Below are 20,043 nucleotides of genomic sequence, written 5' to 3'. Positions count from 1 at the left end.
GTCCCGATAATATCGATATCGTCCACAAATCCCAGGAGCATATTGCACACCAGCTCTCTTAATCGCTTCCTCGAGCGCTATATTGAACAGTAGATTCGAGAGTGCATAACCCTGCTTAAATCCATCTAAGGTAACAAATGACGTCGATATTTCATCCGCAACCCTCACACTTGATTTCGATCCGTCCAACGTTATACGAATCAACCGTATCAGTTTCGCCGGAAAACATAATTTCAAACATAATTTGCCATAATTCATTTTCGTACGCCGCCTTGAAATCAATAAACAGATGATGTGTCTGCAAGATGCACCCCCGGAAATTATCAAGGATTTGTCCCAGGGTAAACATTTGATCCGTCGTTGATCGGCGCGCACGAAAACCTGCTCGGCCGACGAAGGACACTTCAAGCGATTTCAATCTGTTGAACAGAATACGGGACATAATTTTGTACGCCGAATTAAGGACGGTTATTCCTCGGTAATTAGCGCACTCCAATCTGTGCCCTTTCTTAAAGAGAGGGCAAATGAGGCCGTCCAACCAGCTAGCATGCAATTGCTCGTCTTCCCATATTTTCGAATATGATGCAGAACTTCATAAAGCTGCTCACTGCCATGTTTGAGAAGTTCAGCCGGGTCCTTCCCCGCCGCCTTATTGTTTTTCATAGTTCTTTAATAGCTTTTCTAACCTCATCCAGTGTAGGCCGCTTCACAACTTGTCCATCGTCGCTAATATTTATTTTGTTCACCGATGCACCGTCACTTCCACCATTCAACAACGTCTCGAAGTGCTGCTTCCACCTGGCAGCTATTTCCTTCTTGGTCGTTGCACATGACGGGAGATGGCGCTGTCTTTCTCCGCACGCCATTGACAGTCTCATAAAACCTCCGCATATCATTCTGCTCCATTGCTAATCACTTGTTCATTTTTGTATGTATGATACGGCAGCCTAGCTGCTGCTACACGCTCGACTGTCTCATATTTGATTCGGTCCATATATGCGGTGATTATTCATGCTTTTATGGGCAGTAAACTGGTTACTTACGTCTTAGAAGACTGTTTGCGCAGCAGTAATACTTCCTTCAACTTTACGGGAAACATCCCAAGTAATAATTGTAATGTTCTTAAAGATAGTGATTTACTATTCAAGTGTGCTATGAAACTATTATAAATACAATTATATTACTAGGGATCATTGCCACATTTCACAAGCATTCAAAAGTAAACAATTTCCTCAACACATCCAATCACATCTCCTACATATCCTATTATTCTATTTCTATCCGTAACAATCTACTTCGTATGTTATTCACATACACTACACATTCCTCTGTGATCGTTTCCATAAAGCTCAATTTCGTTTGCAAAACCCAAGGGCATATGCATTAGCTCTGCTAAGGGGCTGTCCATAAACCACGTAGACTCTTGAGAGGGGGCGAGGAGTTTCGAAAAAGTCTACGTTAGTCTACGAAGGGGGACGGGGGGGTATACTAAAAGTCTACGTAGTCTTTTTTTTCGTTTTTTTTTTTGGAAAACAATTCATACAGCAGCTTTGTGCGAAGTTCACTTGTTTGATTTTTTTTTAGATTTTTCCGATTTTTTGCAAGATTTTACCGAAATAGTCTGAACTACGGCTTAAAGATATCATGAATTCAACAGCAAATTCTTCTGTGTTGAGCAGTGTTCTATAAAAGCTTAGGAAAAAATTTCAAAATTTCCACTTGGATTACATTGATTACATTGCAGATTCTACTAAAATATCTTTTGATTTTCAGTAGAATTTCCACGGAAAATTATGTCGCACTTCAACGGAAAATTCATTAGAATTTACAAAGGAAGCATTTTGGAATATCCAAGAATAAGTCTTTGGAATTTCCAAAAGACATTATTTTGAACTTGAAAGGGGAATTCTTTGAAATTTCCTCGAGAAACACTTTAGAATTCTCACTGAAGATTGGGAAGTCCCCGGGATTTTTTTTTCCTAATTTCGGATATTCATGGAATTTTCGCGAGGAATTCTTTGGACATAAATATAAGCGAAACACTTCGAAATTTAACGACAATTTCTTCGGCAGTTCTAATGCAACTTCTTTGGAATTATCGATGGAAAAAGAAATTGTTGAAAAGAGTCACAAGAAATTATTTGAATTTCCCACCAAAAACTCTTTGAGTTTCCACAAGAAAAAAATATTGCAATTCTTGTAAGAAAGCATTTGTAATTTTCATAAAAATTTGTTCGATTTTTTACGATAAATTTACCACAAATTCAACTAAAATTATCCATAGTTTCCACCGAAATTATTTAGAAAACTGTTTGGAACGTCCATAGATTTTTTTTAAATTTTCTCCTACTTTGCAAGATAAATTTCAAAATATCGTAGGAAACCATGTTAAAATTCAACGGGAAATAACTCTAAATTTTCGCGAAAAATTAATCGACAACGGAAAAAATTTTGGAATTAAGAAAAAAATTCTTGGGATTTCAACGGATTATTCAGCGGGATATTGCAAGGAATTATCACGGAGAGTTCTTTGGAGTATTACCTGGAAACCTTAAAGGTTATCAATCGAGAAATTCTACGTAGTTTCCACGAAAAACTTATGTAGACTTGACGTTCTCGAAATTTTCCGAAATTCTGAAAATTCTTTGGTTTTTTACAAATTTGAATCTCCATAAAGAATTACAATTCAGATGCGTGACAGATTATTAAGCAGTGGTGCGCCGATGTAAGTGTCGGTGGCGATGGCGTACTCCTCTAGGTGAAATAAAATTCAACAGAAATTAAATTAATTGGCTTTGAGATTAAGTTTCAGGAGAAGGATTGAATTTGATTTCGTTTTGAATTTTTAATTGATATTGTGTTGGATTTTGTTCAGTTTGATTTTGTTATGTTTTAAAAATTTGAATTTTACTGTAATGTTCACAATGGATTTGGAAATGGATTTGTATAGCTGAGTTGCTGAAAAAGTGGTTGATTTCCATATTTTTTTCCAATCACATATATTTTGTAAAATTTGAAAAAGTCTACGTAGACTTCAAGGGGGTGGGGGAGGGGTTTCGGAAAAGTCTACGAAAGTCTACTAGGGGGGAGGGAGGGGGTTGAAAATATGAAATTTCGGTCTACGTGGTTTGTGGACAGCCCCTAAGACGGTTTACATGGTTGCGTGTAGAGACAGAGATAAGTTTTTTGTTGATTGTGCCGTGGTAGTGCTCGAAGGGTTGTGTTTGAAGGTGTTGAAAAAATGTTCCAAATGCTTGGAGCAGCCGATTATGACGTTTCCTGTGAAGCATTTCTACTACGACTAAGGTTGCAGTTCCAGGACTAAGTTTGGCTTTCGAATTTTACGACTGGAAGGTGTTACATACAATACTCAGTGAGAGGTCAGAAAAAAGCGTGTGGCACATACAGTATGTTCAAAAAAAATTATAAATCTTATAAAATACGGCGCACTTCAGTGGGCAAGTCATCTAGCACAAATGTTGAAAGATAAAATTGCCGATATTGTATTTAACAGAGAACATGATAGATGCCGGAAATAGATAATAATTGCTGAAAATCTGTAACCCTCGCAAAAAAAAATATCAAAAGAACTCTTTAAGAAACGCTTGAATTACGTGAAAAAAAGACTTTTTACCATTTTAGATACATTTAAATATTTGTTCTCTATACAGAAAAACTACAAATGTGTATATTTCTATTTTTGAGGGTTAATTACTATGATTCATCCATTGCTGAGTCATCAATTGACTTTCTATACCAAATATTGGAGAAAAAAACAATAAAAGCCACTTTTTTCAAAAAAAATCGCCGATGAAATATTTCAAAACACCCCGTACCTTATTTCAAATGACCTTGCCTAACTTTCTGTGAAAAAAATCAGAGGTACATGAAACTTCGATAATAATCCATTTTTTACACCGTGGGTGGGTTCGTTTTTCGGCTGCTTTTGCTTCCTTGTACCGATCTCTATTAAATCGGGTACACGACACCAATATCCGGCTTCTGGTAACGTTCTTCTCATTTGCCACTTTCTGACACTACACATCGAACCAACCCGTCCTGGGTCGCCTCTGTGCAGTGCCTATACCTCTTCTCGTGCTGTTGTGCTCACCGCTTCATGGATCGACTTCCATAGATCGTTGATGTTGTCGCTAACGTTGATGGCACTCAGCCGATACTCCTTCCACTGACAATCGCTGGATATTGTAACGCATCTTTCGTTCGATACAGTTGACAACCGTGATCGAATTTTACTGACAACGAGGTAGTGATCAGAGTGAATGTTCGGACCTCTGAATGTCCCCACATCGCTAACATCCGAGAAATGGCGCCCATCTACCAGAACATGGTCTACATGGTTGCAAGTTTCACCATTTGGGTGTCTCCAGGTGTGCTTTCGGATATTCTTTCGTGTAAAGTAGGTGCTACTGATGGCCATCCCTCTGTCACCAGCGAAATTTACGTTGTCGAATTTATCATTTGTCGGTGCGTAAACGTTTATTAGGCTGTAATTGAAGAATTTGCCCCGTATCCTCAACACACAGATTCGTTCGCTAATGGGTTTCCACCGCATCACTCGCTTCATCTGCTTGCCCATCACCACGAAACCAACTCCATGCTCTGCTTTTCCACCGCCGCTGTGATAGATATTATACTTGAATGCAGTGTTGGTCGTGGGGCCACGGCTCGGAATTCACGTTCTCCGGATCTAGGTCATCGGACTTCTCGAATAGCGGCCACGTTCACTCCAACCTTCTGCAGTTCACGAGCCAGAAGGCTCACTGGGCTGGTCACTTGGTGCGAATGTCGCAAGAAAGAATATTCAACAATATTCAACAGAGAACTAGATAGGGGCCGGTGACTTCGTGGAAGGCCACGAATACGCTGGCTGCGCGCGGTGGAATCGGACCTGGGGAGGGGACCCTGAACCGTCGGGGAAACTGGAGAAACATCGCCCAAGACCGACGGGCGAGCTCTACAATACGCCAGACATAGGTGTGTCGAAGCTGGCACTTGAAAAAGCTGTTCGAAGTGCTCGACCCAGCGTTTCATGGTTAGTTAAATCGGTCTGTTACGGATCGGTCGTACTTTTCACAGGCATTGTCGCATTGATTTTTAATACGCTTGTGCGTCTCGTGTGACATCGTAAAGGAGGCGGATACCCCGATTGCTGCGCTTTTCTGATATCGGCGAAAAAGTCCGCTCAGTAAAAGCATAAGTATTAGAACGCTGCTAAAGACGCTGTTATCCCATACAACATTTTGTGATCAATATACTGCCGTAATCTGAGAAAGTGACGTAAGCGCCAAATTACAACATGCATGATTTCCATTTTCCTGTTGAAGAGCTCGACGAGTACTACTCTGCCGTCATACGCATATTTGCCCCATGTTTGCTGGGATTTCCTATGTACATGGGACAATTATGCGTAGAACGGCAGTACTCGTTAACATAATTTCGGAAAATGGTTAAAACGTCTCTTTTTCAGACTACGGCAGTATAATTCAACTATAGTAACCCGGATTTCGCATAAAGGGGTTGGTCGGGACCTTGAATGTAGTTTCCACTAGAGGCCTGAATAAGAGAAACGCGGATAAGTATGTACCGCCAATCAGACCGTCAAAAAACAGCAGCCAATCGAGCAGGAGACCTGTCAAGCACACAAAATGTTGGCTCAAATACTGAAAACAGCTAAATTCGATTTTATGCCATTTTAAATAAACAAATTTTACATAAGTTTGCAATAATATATGCAAGTTATTTATAGATTATGAAATGAAATTGCATTGTTTATTGGATTCTATTGTTTAATTATGTGGACACATTAAATAGCGGATTGTGAGACTTTATCTACATAAACCATTTCTTCCTTTTCATGTGTTGTTCTTTGATGAAGAAGAATGAATGCAGTGTTGGCAGAGTCATATTTTCTATCCGCGTTTCTCTTATTCAGGCCTCTAGTTTCCACCTGAAAATTGGCGAAAGTCATACTCAGAGTCTCTAATTTCTCGTGTATACATGGATGAGACAGTGTGCCATGAGCTTCAAAAGCTCACGTAGTGCTAGAAATGTATAGCTGGCGTTACTAAGGCGACGATATTATTGAATGAAAATCTTTCGCCCAAACTGTTTTACGCACATCCGCTGTTGTTTGCAAAGGTTTGCCATAGAGATGTCTCAATGCGACTCACCAATGTTAATGTGCGAGTAGCAGTCGTTGCTCAATCTCATCCTTTTTTGTACGCGTGCATGATGTCTGTGTCGCGCAAGCATACGCTGCCGTTCTACAATTGTCCCATGTTACCTTTGACTAAACAAAAAAATAAAACTCGAGTCAATTTGTCCCACTGAAAACATTTTGTAGTATGATGACAATGGAGACTGAAAAACGTTCATGTACATAAGTATACTATAGTGATTGATATTATATTTCGGAAAATTGTTGCCTACGCTTATTGCATTTCAAAAGTATTGCCAAAATGTTCAGTTCAAATCGATTATGAAACACAAATTGATGCTGTAGTTTACTTTTTTTATCAACATCAAACATGGAACAGTATTTTCGGTAACTTTGTTGTGCAATTCTGCATTATATACCCGAACTTCTTGCATTTCGGATCGTTACATCTTCGTAGTAATTGTGAATCCACTTGCTATAGCAATTTATAGAAACAGCTTGGCTTTACCGAAAATTGAATCGATAACACCTTCATCAGTAAAAAATGGAAACGAAGCCTTCTTGATGAGGTGAATGATATGACGTTAAAATAATGTGTAATATTATCAAATTTCTATAAGAATTTTCTTGATTTTCGTGATAACTATTGTTATTGGAACTCTAATGGACCAATATCATACTTCTTCACGGATATCCTTTGTCAAGAGGACGAGATGGAACTGCAGCAAGTCATCTTTTTTAGAAAATACTCATTTAATTTTAATTTCATAAATCATGTGTATTGGAATTAATCTGGCAAACAATTATAAATAAACAATTGTGGAAAATAATTATTGAGACAATATATCGACGATCGCCTGTCACGTTATTATGTGTTCCAAAATGTATTACAAAGTCGAGTTGATGAATGCCTTTCTTGTCTTTGCGCAGTCCTTCCTCAACTAGCATTCATTCATTCACGTGGGTAGAATCACTTTTAAAATCAGGAGAAAAAATCCGTCCATTGTCTGCTTCAATTTGTAAAAAGCAGAGTTACAGTTACCTATAAATATGACCTGCTTAGCTGGAACTAGATGGGCCATAACTTTGTTGTTGTTGTTGCTGCTGCTGTTGTTGCTGAAGCATCTGCTGTCGTTCTCGCCCTTTCTTGGCTAGTCGTTCCTTGGCTTCGGCCAAATATTTCATAATCTCTCGCTTCGTTATCTCTGCTGCTTCATCACTCATCCTACTGAGTACTAATTCGAGATCGTCGAAAAACTCCGCATTCTCCGAACGGAATTTGATATCCTGTGCCAATTTGTCCGAGATCATGGCCAAACGGTTATAGAATATCATTTTGACGGCACCGCGTGTGCGCGGACGCGAACGGATGTCTTTGATAATGGAGTTTATAGAACTGTCCTCTTCGTCCGGATCGGTGTCTGCAAATCAAATCAATTTATGAGTAAAAATAGGATCGCTTCATATTCACATCCGTTTCCTTTTACCAGTGCTACTAACATCCTCCGGAGTGTCATCGATGGGCTCATTAGGTTCTCGCAGACAGTAAATTAGTTCATCGTTTTCATCGTTGGCGGCGCACAAATGATCCATCAGTGTGCGAATCCGGGCCAGACGGACTGTCGTTTCCCAAATTTGAAAAGTGTTGGTTGAAATATTATTGATCCGCTCACCCGTCCGGAACCGCTGTGTTTGATCCATCCTGCCGAAAACAATTTTACCAATCTGCTGGTTATTCAGCACTAATTTCCATACATTACTTAGACACTTACCTGTAAACTTGCACAAAATCCAAACGGAAGATGGGTCGCGTAAGCACAAAAACAAGATTGAAAATTTCACTAAGGGGCAGGACCAGAGGCTGCTTATGTGTCGGCTGTTTCAACGCGTAGAGGTCAGCCTGGCCCACCAGTATCACAGAAAAAGAAATATTACCAATGCTATTTAACTAATTTTACTAAATGCAACCAGTAAGTTGAGTATTTTTGGAAATCCTGAGATTTTTTTTATGCTGAGATATTCAGAAATCTCGGGAAACCAAAAAGTAAACAATTTGGCCAGACGTTAGGAACGATCATTTAATGACATTTAAGATAGGCCTTTTTTCAAGACGTTTAAAAACAACTGAATTTCAAGCTTTTTTAGGAATAAGAGCGAATAGCCAATTGACAAATGACAACTGAGACACATTATAAATAATATTGCCACAAAAACCAAGGCAGAAACCAGTTGATTCAAAAGTATGAGATTGCTAATGTCGTTACTGTTCGCGTGACTAAGAGCATGATTATCGGTCGCGAACATTTTGATTAGCCACCCTATATTATTGTAGTATTTCTAATTTTGATCACCCGCGCAGCGCTTTCATTTTAGTTTCTTCACTCGTTTCCGTATCGGTCATTATTTTCGGTTCTTAATTTGGTTGCTGTATTTCATACCGGTGACGTTTGACAGTTGACAGTTCGTCAAATAGCAGCGCTCTTGTCGCGCTACCATATTTGGTCACCTGTCAGTCGTGCTACTGTTATAGCAGCGCGTTTAGTAGCGACCCGTAAAGTGTCAAGTAATGATACTGCGCTGCCAAACAGCTAATACTCGCGCCTGGTAATCTTGCATCTAGCTTACTTCAACCTGGCAGCCAAAGTACCGGTACTACAAGTGTCAAAACGATGTTGGTGATGAAACCAAACATGCACTACAACATGATGCAGTGTTGTGCTGAACCATTATCAGACGATAATGATTGAAATTTTCATGTGAAAACTTTTCACGTGAAAACAGTAGGCGAGTTGTCGCCGGCGACAGCTTCTCAAATTTTGTACTCAAACGATTATAAACACAGAATTTTCATTCAAACATTAATCTTTACTAATATCAGCTAATTGTCTACAGTATAACGGTCTTTTATTTGTCGTTATGGTTTCATGGTAGTAAGGAAAAAGAGTTCAAAATGTAACGGTAAATGCTTCAAATCAAGATACGATTTTCCAACGATTCCTAATCGCTGGCGAGTTTTTATCACTTGATAATTTAGATGCAAGATCACGGGTGAGTTCGATCACCCTCGATTTTTTTGAAAATTTGATTTTTCCCATCCCTGACATGATGCATAAATTATGGCCAGTTAATGCTTATTAAAGCATAAATTGGGAAAATAATTTAAATGACTACAGCGCCACTAGCGTTCTAGTACTTACCCAAGTAACCAAAAGTTTCTTTAGGAGAACATTTTCCGCTTAGAGCATCATTATCGGTCGCGAGCATTTTAATCACCCGCGCAGCGCTTTCATTTTAGTTTCGTCACTCGTTTCCGTATCGGTCACTATTTTCGGCTCTCAATTTGGTTGCTGTATTCCGTACCGGTGACGTTTGACAGTTCATCAAATAGCAGCGCTCTTATCGCGCTACCAAATTTGGTCACCTGTCAGTCGCGCTACTGTTATAGCAGCGCGTTTAGTAGCGACCGGTAAAGTGTCAAGTAATGATACTGCGCTGCCAAACGGCTTAAACTCACCACCGGTAATCTTGCTCTAATACAGCAATCGGAATACATAAGAAATACATCAATACAATAAAACAGGACTTCAGTTTTTGTGTTAATTGGTGCCTCGAAAGAATACTACGAAAAGTTGGCGATGGGTTAAAATCAAAAAGATGGAACACTGCGTTGAAATTGGAATATATCAGAGCTTCTGAAAGAGAAATTCTCCAAAAATACTTATGGAAGAATATTCCACAGCTCTTGTATAACGAGTTCCAAGAATTACTGAAGAGAAATATCTCCAAAATATCTTAGGGAAATTTCCAGAGAATTTTAGAAAAAGGAATACCTCTGTTGAGAGAGAGGTGTGCTGCAGTTTTTTCAATTTTTTGGTGGAATAATTCCCCATCATGAATATGTTTTCAGAATTCTTGGGGCAGGAAGTCCCCAGAATTCCTCGAGATGCATGAACCTACATGCCTACATGTACCAGCCTACATTTTTTTTGTACACAGATAGCAGAGTTAGGGAAAAAAAAATACGAGTGCAGTATAGCTTGAACCACGGTCAATATACAATATACATATTATACATAGCTGAAGCTGATTAAGTAAACACCTTAATAAAGATTAAAAAAAAGCTGATTAAGCGAGAAACGTACTCTTAAAGGAACTTCTGGTTACTTGGGATGGTTCTACTCAGAACACTGACAAAAATCCAATCATATCCATTATGTGTGGCACACATAAATTTTGACTATAGCATTTTCCACATAACGGCTAAAAAAATAACGTTATTAACGCACACATAAAATTTATTTTTAAATTTCTTTAGATTTTTGCCAATAAAAATGTGTGGATTTTGTGTATTGATAGTGTGTGTTTGCGTGGGAGTGCTATCAGGTTTGTCTTATCGACGATTGAATCTTTGTTTGCAAAGGCTGATAAGTCGTTTCGAAAAATTTGTCTTGAAATTAAGCCTGAACGCACATCAGACGAACCATCGACCATGACTTCAACGTTCAATATGAATTTGATTGATTGCTCGTTTCACAACTAGAGGCGGTGGCGTCGTAATCCTTTGAGTTTGGCATTTCACTACAGCGCCTTCTGGTGACAATGTCATACGAAACATTGTTTCGTGTAATATGCTCGCAAGTAGAGATGTCGCAAATTAATCGATTATTTCGATTAATTTTGAATCGACTACTTCCCAACGATTAATCGATTCAATAATCGACAAGAAACGAGAATACTCGATTAGTTCTTCTTCTTCTTCTTCTTCTTATTGGCATTACACTGGGACAGAGCCGCCTCGCAACTTAGTGTTCATTAAGCACTTCCACAGTCACAACTGCGAGGTTTCTAAGCCAAGTAACCATGTTTGCATTCGTATACAGTCGGGATTCGCTGGTTGGGATCTTAATACTTGGGTCACTTTTTAGTTGGGCCTCCGCTGGTTGGGCCATGGCCCAACTAAAAAGCAACCGTACGTCAAAATTCAATGTAAACACGGAAAACGGGATTGGGCGTCACTGGACATCATTTGTGATATTCAAGTCGAAATACACGTGTTCAAATGGCTGTCAGTTGGCCCAACTAAAAAACCGAATTCGTTAGTTGGGCCGAGGTCGTGGCCCAACCAGCGAATCGCGACTGTATCATGAGGCTAACACGATGATACTTTCACAGACAAACAGACATAACACATTGAACATTCACTCATGAAATTCATCATCGTGAACACCCTAACGACATCTGTTGTTTTCACTATGTTGGGCAAACCACGAACCAGATGGCGGTAATGAGCAAACGTCAAACTCGAGCAAATCCGATGCTGGCGCCACGAGTGATCGATTGGCCAACTAATGATATTTTAAATTGACCAGTAAATCAGTGAACGATGAGGATTTCAAGACAAAATTTTCAAAACGACTTATCTGCTTTTGTAAACAAAGATTCAAACGACGATTTGACGAATCTGATAGCTCTCCCACGCAAACCAACACCATCAATAGGTAGGTGAAGGTTTCCGCTACCTGTTGATGGTGTTGGTTTGCGTGGGAGAGCTATCAAATTCGTCAAATCGTCGTTTGAATCTTTGTTTACAAAAGCAGATAAGTCGTTTTGAAAATTTTGTCTTGATTTCACAAGTGTTATGTCTGTTTGTCTGTGATACTTTTATGGCCAGGGAGCTCGAGACAATTTCCAAATTGTCTAGACCGGCACCGGGAATCGAACCCAGCCACCCTCAGCATGGTCTTGCTTTGTAGCAGTGCGTCTTATCACACGGCTAAGGAGGGCCCCTCGATTAGTTACTATTCGATAATTAGGGATTTCACGACAACTCTTATAGATGTCGATTACTTCAATTAATCGATTCATAGTTTTGATAAGCGATTAATTTTGAATCAATTACTACTCAACGATGAATCGATTCATTAATCGTCAAGAATCGAGAGTAATCGATTAGTTACTAATCGATTAATCGAGATTTTACGACATCTCTACTCACAAGATGGAGATAGAGGAGTTGGGCAATGGATTTTTCAGAAAAAATTCCAAGCTATTACATCTGTTTGTCGGTGAGTAAATACGGTTTGCGCTATTCGGTCGGGTTTGTTCTGCTCTGCGAAAAGATATTTTAGTTACAAGATAAAGATTGTCGCTGTCCGGAACATCTTTTGCTGGCGAGGATAGGGTGCTAAGCAGAGCATAAAATTATCACCTTCACGAAGCAACTTCGGACCGAATATTGATAAACGTCGCATGACTATTCAAAACATAGAATGACTTACTCAGTTTTCTTCTTCACATATTCATTCATTTGATTGGTACTGAAAATCGTCACTGCGTTTAAAGAAAACAAAATTCGTCTTGATTATGTTGACTTTGGCACTAAATTGTCCCTCAGTTTAACACCGGGGTCAGATCTATGTGAGTAATTGTTGAAATCATCATTTAAGTGTTTAGTTTTACAGTAATTTATTAGTTTCCGAAATCTAAATAAATACTCACTGACTGATATTTGATCGGGAATTGTCAATGTTCAGCCGAATATGAATATGTACGAAGTGAGGGTGACAAAGAAGGCCGATGGGCTTCACCAAAAATATTCGATTATTTAAAGCTCTGGTGCTAAGGCTGTGAACCATTCCACCGATTCGTTTATTTATTTCGCCGTGGTTAAAAATAACCCTGCTCCGGAGCATGGTTAGATTTGACAGTCCGATAGTTAAACTTTGTTCGCGATAAAATTGGCGCCAAATACATTTCGTTCCGAATAACCTGAGAGAGAGAAGCCAGCTCACTGACAGATCGTTTATTTACTATGTCTTCTTCTTCTTTATTTGCCTGGAAACCGTGGAAACTCAACAAATCGAAGTAACATTTCATAATGTCGGAAGCAACATCTTTCACTCCAATAAAAAACTTGCTCGAACTAGCTGATTTTAATGGTTATGAACTTCCCTAACGTGGAACAAAGCGATTTCTTATAACAAGGTATCATTCACATGGATAATTACGGGTTCAATTCACTGTAGCAGATATAAGAAAAGTTGCGAACATAAATTGTTAAATAAATAATTTGGGTTACGACCATTTGAAGTTGCATCGCAGTGTTTACTTTTTCGGTTCGCAGTGACTGGATCGCGGTGACATTAGGATGAACGTAAATAAAGCGAGCTGTCTTCTCTATCTCAACGAATAACTATCAATCTGTCAGAACTCAAATGGGTCAACTTCGGAATAAAATTTTAACCACGATGGGAAAATAACCATCGAAGTGTCAAATTTAACTAAAAGTTAAACGAATCGGTGGAATGGTTCACAGCAGGGATGCCAAACATACAGACTTGTCTGTATTTATACACACATTTGGTCTTGCATACAGACATCATACAGATTACAGACATTATACAGACTTTTGATTAAAGTTACAGACTTTTACAGACATTCAGTTTTCGAAAACTTTGGGCGTGAAACATAATCCTGTTGGGCTATCCAATTAAACCATTTTGGGTTTCCAAGCAAAATTGTTATGGGATTTCGTAAGGATTTCTATAAAGTTTAGAAACGGTAACATTTTGGAAATCCGAGCGTAGCCTTTTAGGCTTCTGAACGAGATTCCTTTTGGGTTTCAAACAGTATCTTTTTAGAATTTCAATCGGATAGATTCTTTAATTCCTTTGTGAAACCTAAAAAGATTCCATTGAGAAGTCCAAAATTCATCCATTCTGAAACACAAAATGATCTCTTTCGAAAGCCCAAAAAAATTCCATTACGGTGCCCAAAAGACATCCGTTCGTTCGGATTTCCGTGCAGAATTATGTGAACTTTTGAACGTAATCCTCCTGGGTTTACTAACGGAATCCCTTCGAGTTTTCGAACGAAATTCTTTTGGGCTTACGAAAGGAATCTTCCAACGGAATTCTTATGGGATTCTGAACATAATCTTTCTTGAATCTCGAATGGAATACTTCTGGTCTTCCGAACGGAATCCTTCTGGACTTTCCAAAGAAATACTTCTAGACTTTCGATTGGAGCGTTCTGGGCTTCTGAACGGAATCTTTTCCTGCTTCTGAACAAGGGATTCCCATTTAAATACTTAAACGATTTCCTACCGAAGCCCTGAAAGGATTGGAACTGCAAAAGCAATCGCTTCAAAAACCCAGAAGAGTTCTTTCCGAAAGCCAAGAAGAGCTCCGTTCAATTCTTCTTCAAGTTATGAACTTTGTACTGAACTTAAAATCATTCTAATAAAGCTACGAAAAAAAGCTCCGTTCAGAAAACTAAAAAAAAATCTCGGTTCGTAAATTCAAATAAGTTCTTTCTCTGTTTCCGAACAAAATTATTTGGGATTCTGGAAGGAATTCTTCTATATTTCTGAACGAAATTCTTATAGGCTTCCAAAACAGAGTTCTTTTGGGTTTCCTAACGGAACCTTATTGGGCTGCTGAACGAAATTAGTTTGGACTTTACTTTCGAACGGATTCCTTCTAGACTTTCAAAAGGAATACTATTGGAATACCTGAGTGGAATCGAATTTTTTTCTCATTCTGGGATTCCGAAGCCTTTAAAAATTCCGTTAGGAAGCCAAAGGTATTTTATTCGGAAGCGCAAAGCTTACTTGTCTTACTTGACTCGACTAAGTATTACAATGACTATTTGATTATTGAAACTTCGATATTCTACGTTTTCAAAAGTGCATGGTTTTTGAATAATTTTCTAATTCCTGTATGTTCTAATTTCCATACAGACAAATACAGACATTTTGCTGAGATTGATACAGACTTTTCAAAAATGTATCTGGCATCCCTGGTTCACAGCCTAATGCTACGTTTAGACAAGGCAAGTGAATTGAGCAAGTCGCTTGAATCGGACGCGAATGGAACGTGTAAACACCTTAATTCATTTCACTTGAATGAAAAGAAAGTTGAACATGTTCAACTTTTGGCAAGTCAATTGAATTCAACTGAGTTGTTCAATTCACTTGCCCTGTCAAAACGTAGCATAAATACCAATGAAGGAAAAATAGATATGGTTTGACAGTTCGACACCACACGTTTCGGACAGCAGTATTGTGTATCCGAATAAATTTATACCGCTTTTTATACCGAAGTTGGATTTTCTCCAGATACAGGCAACTTTCCCAACTTCGGAAGTAGTGCGCTGGATTTGCCTAAAGATGCGCTAAACAACGCATCAATTAGTTTGACAAATAAAACTTCGGAAGAAAGTTCGGTTCAGAAGTCCCGACTTCCGAATTCTAACAATTGCTACGCCGACAATACAAAGGGAACAGAAGCGACAATCTTTATTTTGTAACTAGAGATGTTGTAAAATCTCGATTAATCGATTAGTAACTAATCGATTACTCTCGATTCTTGATGATTATTGAATCGATTCATCGTTGAGTATGTACATTGACCATTGCACGACTCAAAATTTCCATATAAAAAAAATTGTAAAAATTTCCCCTTATGAGAAGTCACTCCCATTTAAACACGGGTAAAAAAAATGTAAACATTGCCCTCATATGATGGTGTCTGATGACGTCATGGTGCAATCGTTAATAGTAATCGATTCAAAATTTATCGATTATCACAACGATTAATCGATTGATTTGTTACTAAAATATCTTTTACTTTGCGTGGTCAGAGTTAAAACTAATTAGGTACTGCCGTACTTGATAGTGTTTTGGGTGCGCTCCCGATCGTGTTTACTCTAAACACGCAGAACGATCGGGCGATTATCGAAATAATTGGTTCTGCTTCGTTGAAAAAAAAAATAGTATACGCGTGTGATCATGTTTCCTTTAAACACGCAGAACGTTCGTGCGATCACCGGAATGCTTTGTTTGCAGGTTTGTAAATTGATTGGCAAGTAGAAATTTAATGCGTTTCCAATTGTGTTTTTCTTGCCACGCAGGGCCATTGCACGATCATCGAAATATTTTATTCTGCTTTACGCGTTCAGTTAGTGCGCATTTGATTGAGTTTTGTTTAATCTCGTTCAAACTACACGCTACACCCGGCATACTGCCGTGAATCACATATCTGTCCCATATTTGCTGAATTTCTTATTCATATGGGACAAATATGCGATTCACGGCAGCATACCATTGACCAAAACGAACCCTGCTACACTCCCTACTCCATATCAGAGTCTATAATGTATAGAGTTGTGCTAAGAGTGAAGCTAAATCTACTTATTGAACTATCAAACCATCTACATATCGAGCAAAGTATTAATAAAAAAATTCTTGTTGGTAAGGCGGAAGTATTCTGCCGTGAATCGCATATCTGTCCCATCTTTGCTGGGTTTCCTATTCATATGGGACAAATATGCGATTCAGATGACTCATCGGCTATCCCTCAAAGCGAGTATCACGTCAACATTTTCCTACTTATTCCCTAATTGACCTGCATTCGAACACGGCCGGCGCTGGTATTGCTTAATTTTTGGTCATCAGTTCTTACACATTAAGGATGATGTTAGTCTCAAACATCATCTGTTGGTTCTCTGTGTAATTACAGCTGACCTGGCAATAACGGAGTAGCAACCGTGCAACATGGCAGCCAATCAGATTATGTCGAAGCTGCAGCGGTGGTGGCATCTCGAACAAAACTTCTATTCATTCAGTATTCAACAAAATAATGAAAAAAATATGTTGTAAAATGGCACATACGTAACTTTTTCAGATTACGGCAGGTACTGTTTACCATTGCTCAGGAAAATTTAAAAAAAATGGCGAGGCTAAGTTAGTTAGATAGGGTTGGACGGGGCAAGAAGAGCACCCTAAGAATGATACATACCTTCTCAACAAGCATACTTTTCTATATTACAATACAACAGTTCTTTTTTGTTGCATCCCTTTTAACATCTAGACTAGATCGCGAAATTCAAAAAGAACGGTAATCCCGATAAATGTGACTTAACAAAGACTCTGTTTTTGACTGGTTCAAATACACTAAGGGGCAAGATGAGCATCCCTACGGGGCAAGAAGGACACCCTTCTAAAAATATTGTTTCTAACTTAAATGTATTAGAGCACCAATATTCACAAAAAATAATAGTTTGTAATGCGCATTGGACACATTTGAACAATAAAACAGTTTTTGGGATCGATATGTTATTATTTCTCATTGATACCAACAAAATCATATCACATTGAGTAACACAAATCAGTTTTAAATTTCAGTAAATTTGATAATGTACGTTCCTCAACAGATTCAGCGCATAGTAAATCATAATTGTAACTTGTACAAAAGAGCCTCGGGCTGAAAGTCTCCTTAATAAAGACAAAAAAAAACTTGTACAAAAGAATTACAAAAGAATTTTAATATTTTGTGTATTATTTGATTGTTTCAAAAGCCCCATATGAGATAATTTATTTAATTTTTTTAAGCATGGGCAAACATTTTACTGTGAAAATTTTAAATGGCTCTAAAATATTCTTTGAAGACATAGTTGGTAGTAGTAGTAGTTGGTCAAGATTTTCATAAAAAATGTTCATGTTTGAAAAAAAATATTTTTTAATGCTTTTTTTTGTGTTTTTATTAAGGAGACTTTCAGCCCGAGGCTGGCTCATATTTTTTTCTAATGCTGATTTCTTATGAGAAAGTTCAAGTTTTCGCCAACTTTTGCTAATTCATTTGTTTTTCAGAATTATTATATTTTTATAATATTTTTTCAGTGTCAACTTTTTTGTTGGACTATAGTTTAACAGCGGGCGAGGTTATTTAGAAAGAAAAAAAACATAATAGCGGTAATATTATGGTGTGCTCTTCTTGCCCCGGGTGGCTATCTTGGATGGGCCTCCCCTACTCTTTATGTGCAGTAGCCTTGAGGGATCATTTATTTAAGGTGAGTCTAAATGAATAGGAGTAAATGTCGCAATACGACAGTTCTGTTTTGTTGTGTTCTTAGATAAGATCTAGACTCGAACACGAATTTCAAAAAGAACGATAATCCCGATAAAAACCTATGACAAAAACTCTGTTTTTGGCGTGATCAAATATACTACGAAGCAAGTACAGCACCCATCTAAAATCATTTTTTCCAACTAAAATGTATTAGAGTAAATAACTGGCAAATATTTTCATTAAAAAATAATTATGTTTTTCAAGACTTTATTCAAATGGACACATTGATATAAAATTTACGAAAAAGGATCTACGTATCTTGGAGGGACTCGAACCCACGTTTGCAGAAAAGCCATCAGAATCCGAATATCAACCTCCACCGCGGTTAGCTCGTTTTTGCAAATTGAATATCTTTCGAATGCTTGATTTGCCCAATCGTCACATGTACTTTACTGTTGTATATATCCAAATCATCTGTATTTCAGATTCAATGTGCGGGGTTATTTAGAGGGAAAAAGACATAATAGCAGTAAATTTATGGTGTGCTCATCTTGCCACGGGTGGCGATCTTGCCCCGTTCTCCTCTAAGCTGATCTCCTTTTATTTGCTCAGGAACAAAAACCCAATGTGCTTTTCAGCGCTATTTCGCTCGACATCGCGCCCGGTAGAACGGCAAAGCAAACGAAAACAACAGCGATAACGAACCTCCGAATGAGCAAACGCGTCTGTGCACAACGAGATGCGATCGTCCACTCGAATGATGATTGTGTTTTCGGATCAATAACCAATGCCTATATTTATTTTGCTAGTATTTGTATTTACTAAACCTAATATGTATGTAAATGTATAATATACTGTATAATCATCATAATTGTAGTTTACAACAAAAAATTCTAAGACCTTCCATGTATCTTTTTGTTACTCAATGTGTCTTTTTGCATTTCCAGCAAACCAGGAAAATACTAAGTGCCTAGGAATTAGTAATCTGTAGCTTTAGATATTTGTTTAAAACTCTAAGCAGTGCAATTTCTCATACGTACGTTCGCTTATTTCAGATTGTTGGCTCAACTTTGCTTTTTATTTTAAGGTAATTTCTTCTATCAGTAACACATCCTGACTATAAATATGTTTTCTCATCATAATCAAATCAAGTAACCGTTTGCGTTTCTATTTATTTGCTTTAGTTAGTCGATATCAGCTAATTAAAGTCCATCATAGTTCGTACTTGATTAATGTATTTCATCCTACACCAAAAGTACGGTTCTTTAAATCTACTTCTAGTTATTTTAACCTACAGATTAGAAATTGAGTGTGCAATAGGGTAGGGATTACCAGTATTTTGATTTTCTTGCTGAATAAGAGCTCATAACCCTACAAACCAGTTTTACGATTTCTAGTAGAATAACTCCTACTGTTGAACCTGCTCGTTAGAGCAAATTTTGGTTTCTATGCTGTGAATTTAATTCTGAAATCATTTTTTTCTGCTAGAAAATAAGCACAAAAAATAAGACACAACTTCGTTTCTTCTTGCACATATGTAGCACAAAAGATCATACAAAATAGAAAGTCAAAACGTATCGCAGCTAAAAAGTTACTTTTAGCGGTTTTAATTCCCTTCTTCTGGGTATGAACTATCGCTCGATTTTTTCTCGAATATTTACATCGGATTTGTTTTTTTTACAAAATAATCTTTTATTATTATCACACAAAATTGTACAAAGGAGATCTATTTTTTCTTGCACTTTTGAAAACTGAAAACTTGTCAATAAAAAATTAAATACTCTGCTTACAAATACATATTACTAGATACTAGAATGGGGCGTCAAGGTATTTTTTTCAAATCAATGGTTTTTCGAAACCATACTGAGTCTCAAACAACAGTTCATCGTAAACCAAGTGGCACATTGCGTTAAGTATAATTCAAAGAATCACTTGATTGGATGAAGTTTACGTTTTTACATACAACGGCGCCTCACTCTAGTAACCTACATTAGAATAATATGTTGTAAAGGCTTA

General features: G+C 37.9%; 1 protein-coding gene across 2 annotated transcripts; it reads right to left on the bottom strand.

Annotated features, from left to right (window-relative positions):
• Nucleotides 1-6,930: 6,930 nt before the first annotated feature.
• LOC134216784 (uncharacterized) lies at nucleotides 6,931-8,253 on the bottom strand. Of its 2 annotated transcripts, XM_062695588.1 has the most exons (4): nucleotides 7,951-8,253; nucleotides 7,666-7,880; nucleotides 7,221-7,599; nucleotides 6,931-7,151 (listed from the first exon to the last, which is right to left on the bottom strand). In XM_062695588.1, the coding sequence occupies exons 2-3, from the start codon at nucleotides 7,877-7,879 to the stop codon at nucleotides 7,238-7,240; spliced, it is 576 nt and encodes a 191-aa protein (XP_062551572.1). In that variant the 5' UTR covers nucleotide 7,880; nucleotides 7,951-8,253; the 3' UTR covers nucleotides 6,931-7,151; nucleotides 7,221-7,237. The 2 variants fall into 2 exon arrangements, with proteins under 2 accessions (XP_062551572.1, XP_062551571.1); XM_062695587.1 differs by having other exon boundaries at nucleotides 6,931-7,599.
• Nucleotides 8,254-20,043: the final 11,790 nt, after the last annotated feature.

This window comes from Armigeres subalbatus, chromosome 2 (assembly GCF_024139115.2).
Source record: "Armigeres subalbatus isolate Guangzhou_Male chromosome 2, GZ_Asu_2, whole genome shotgun sequence".
Lineage (NCBI taxonomy): Eukaryota > Metazoa > Arthropoda > Insecta > Diptera > Culicidae > Armigeres > Armigeres subalbatus.
This window is presented reverse-complemented; position numbering and strand designations above follow the sequence as displayed.

What these genes read in the sequence shown, in the direction of transcription:
- LOC134216784 (XM_062695587.1), bottom strand. Translation starts at nt 7,879, where the DNA reads ATGGATCAAACACAGCGGTTCCGGACGGGTGAGCGGATCAATAATATT. An exon ending in GGAGGATGTTAGTAGCACTG is followed by an intron (nt 7,600 to 7,665) that starts GTAAAAGGAAAC and finishes TTTGATTTGCAG; the next exon opens with ACACCGATCCGGACGAAGAG.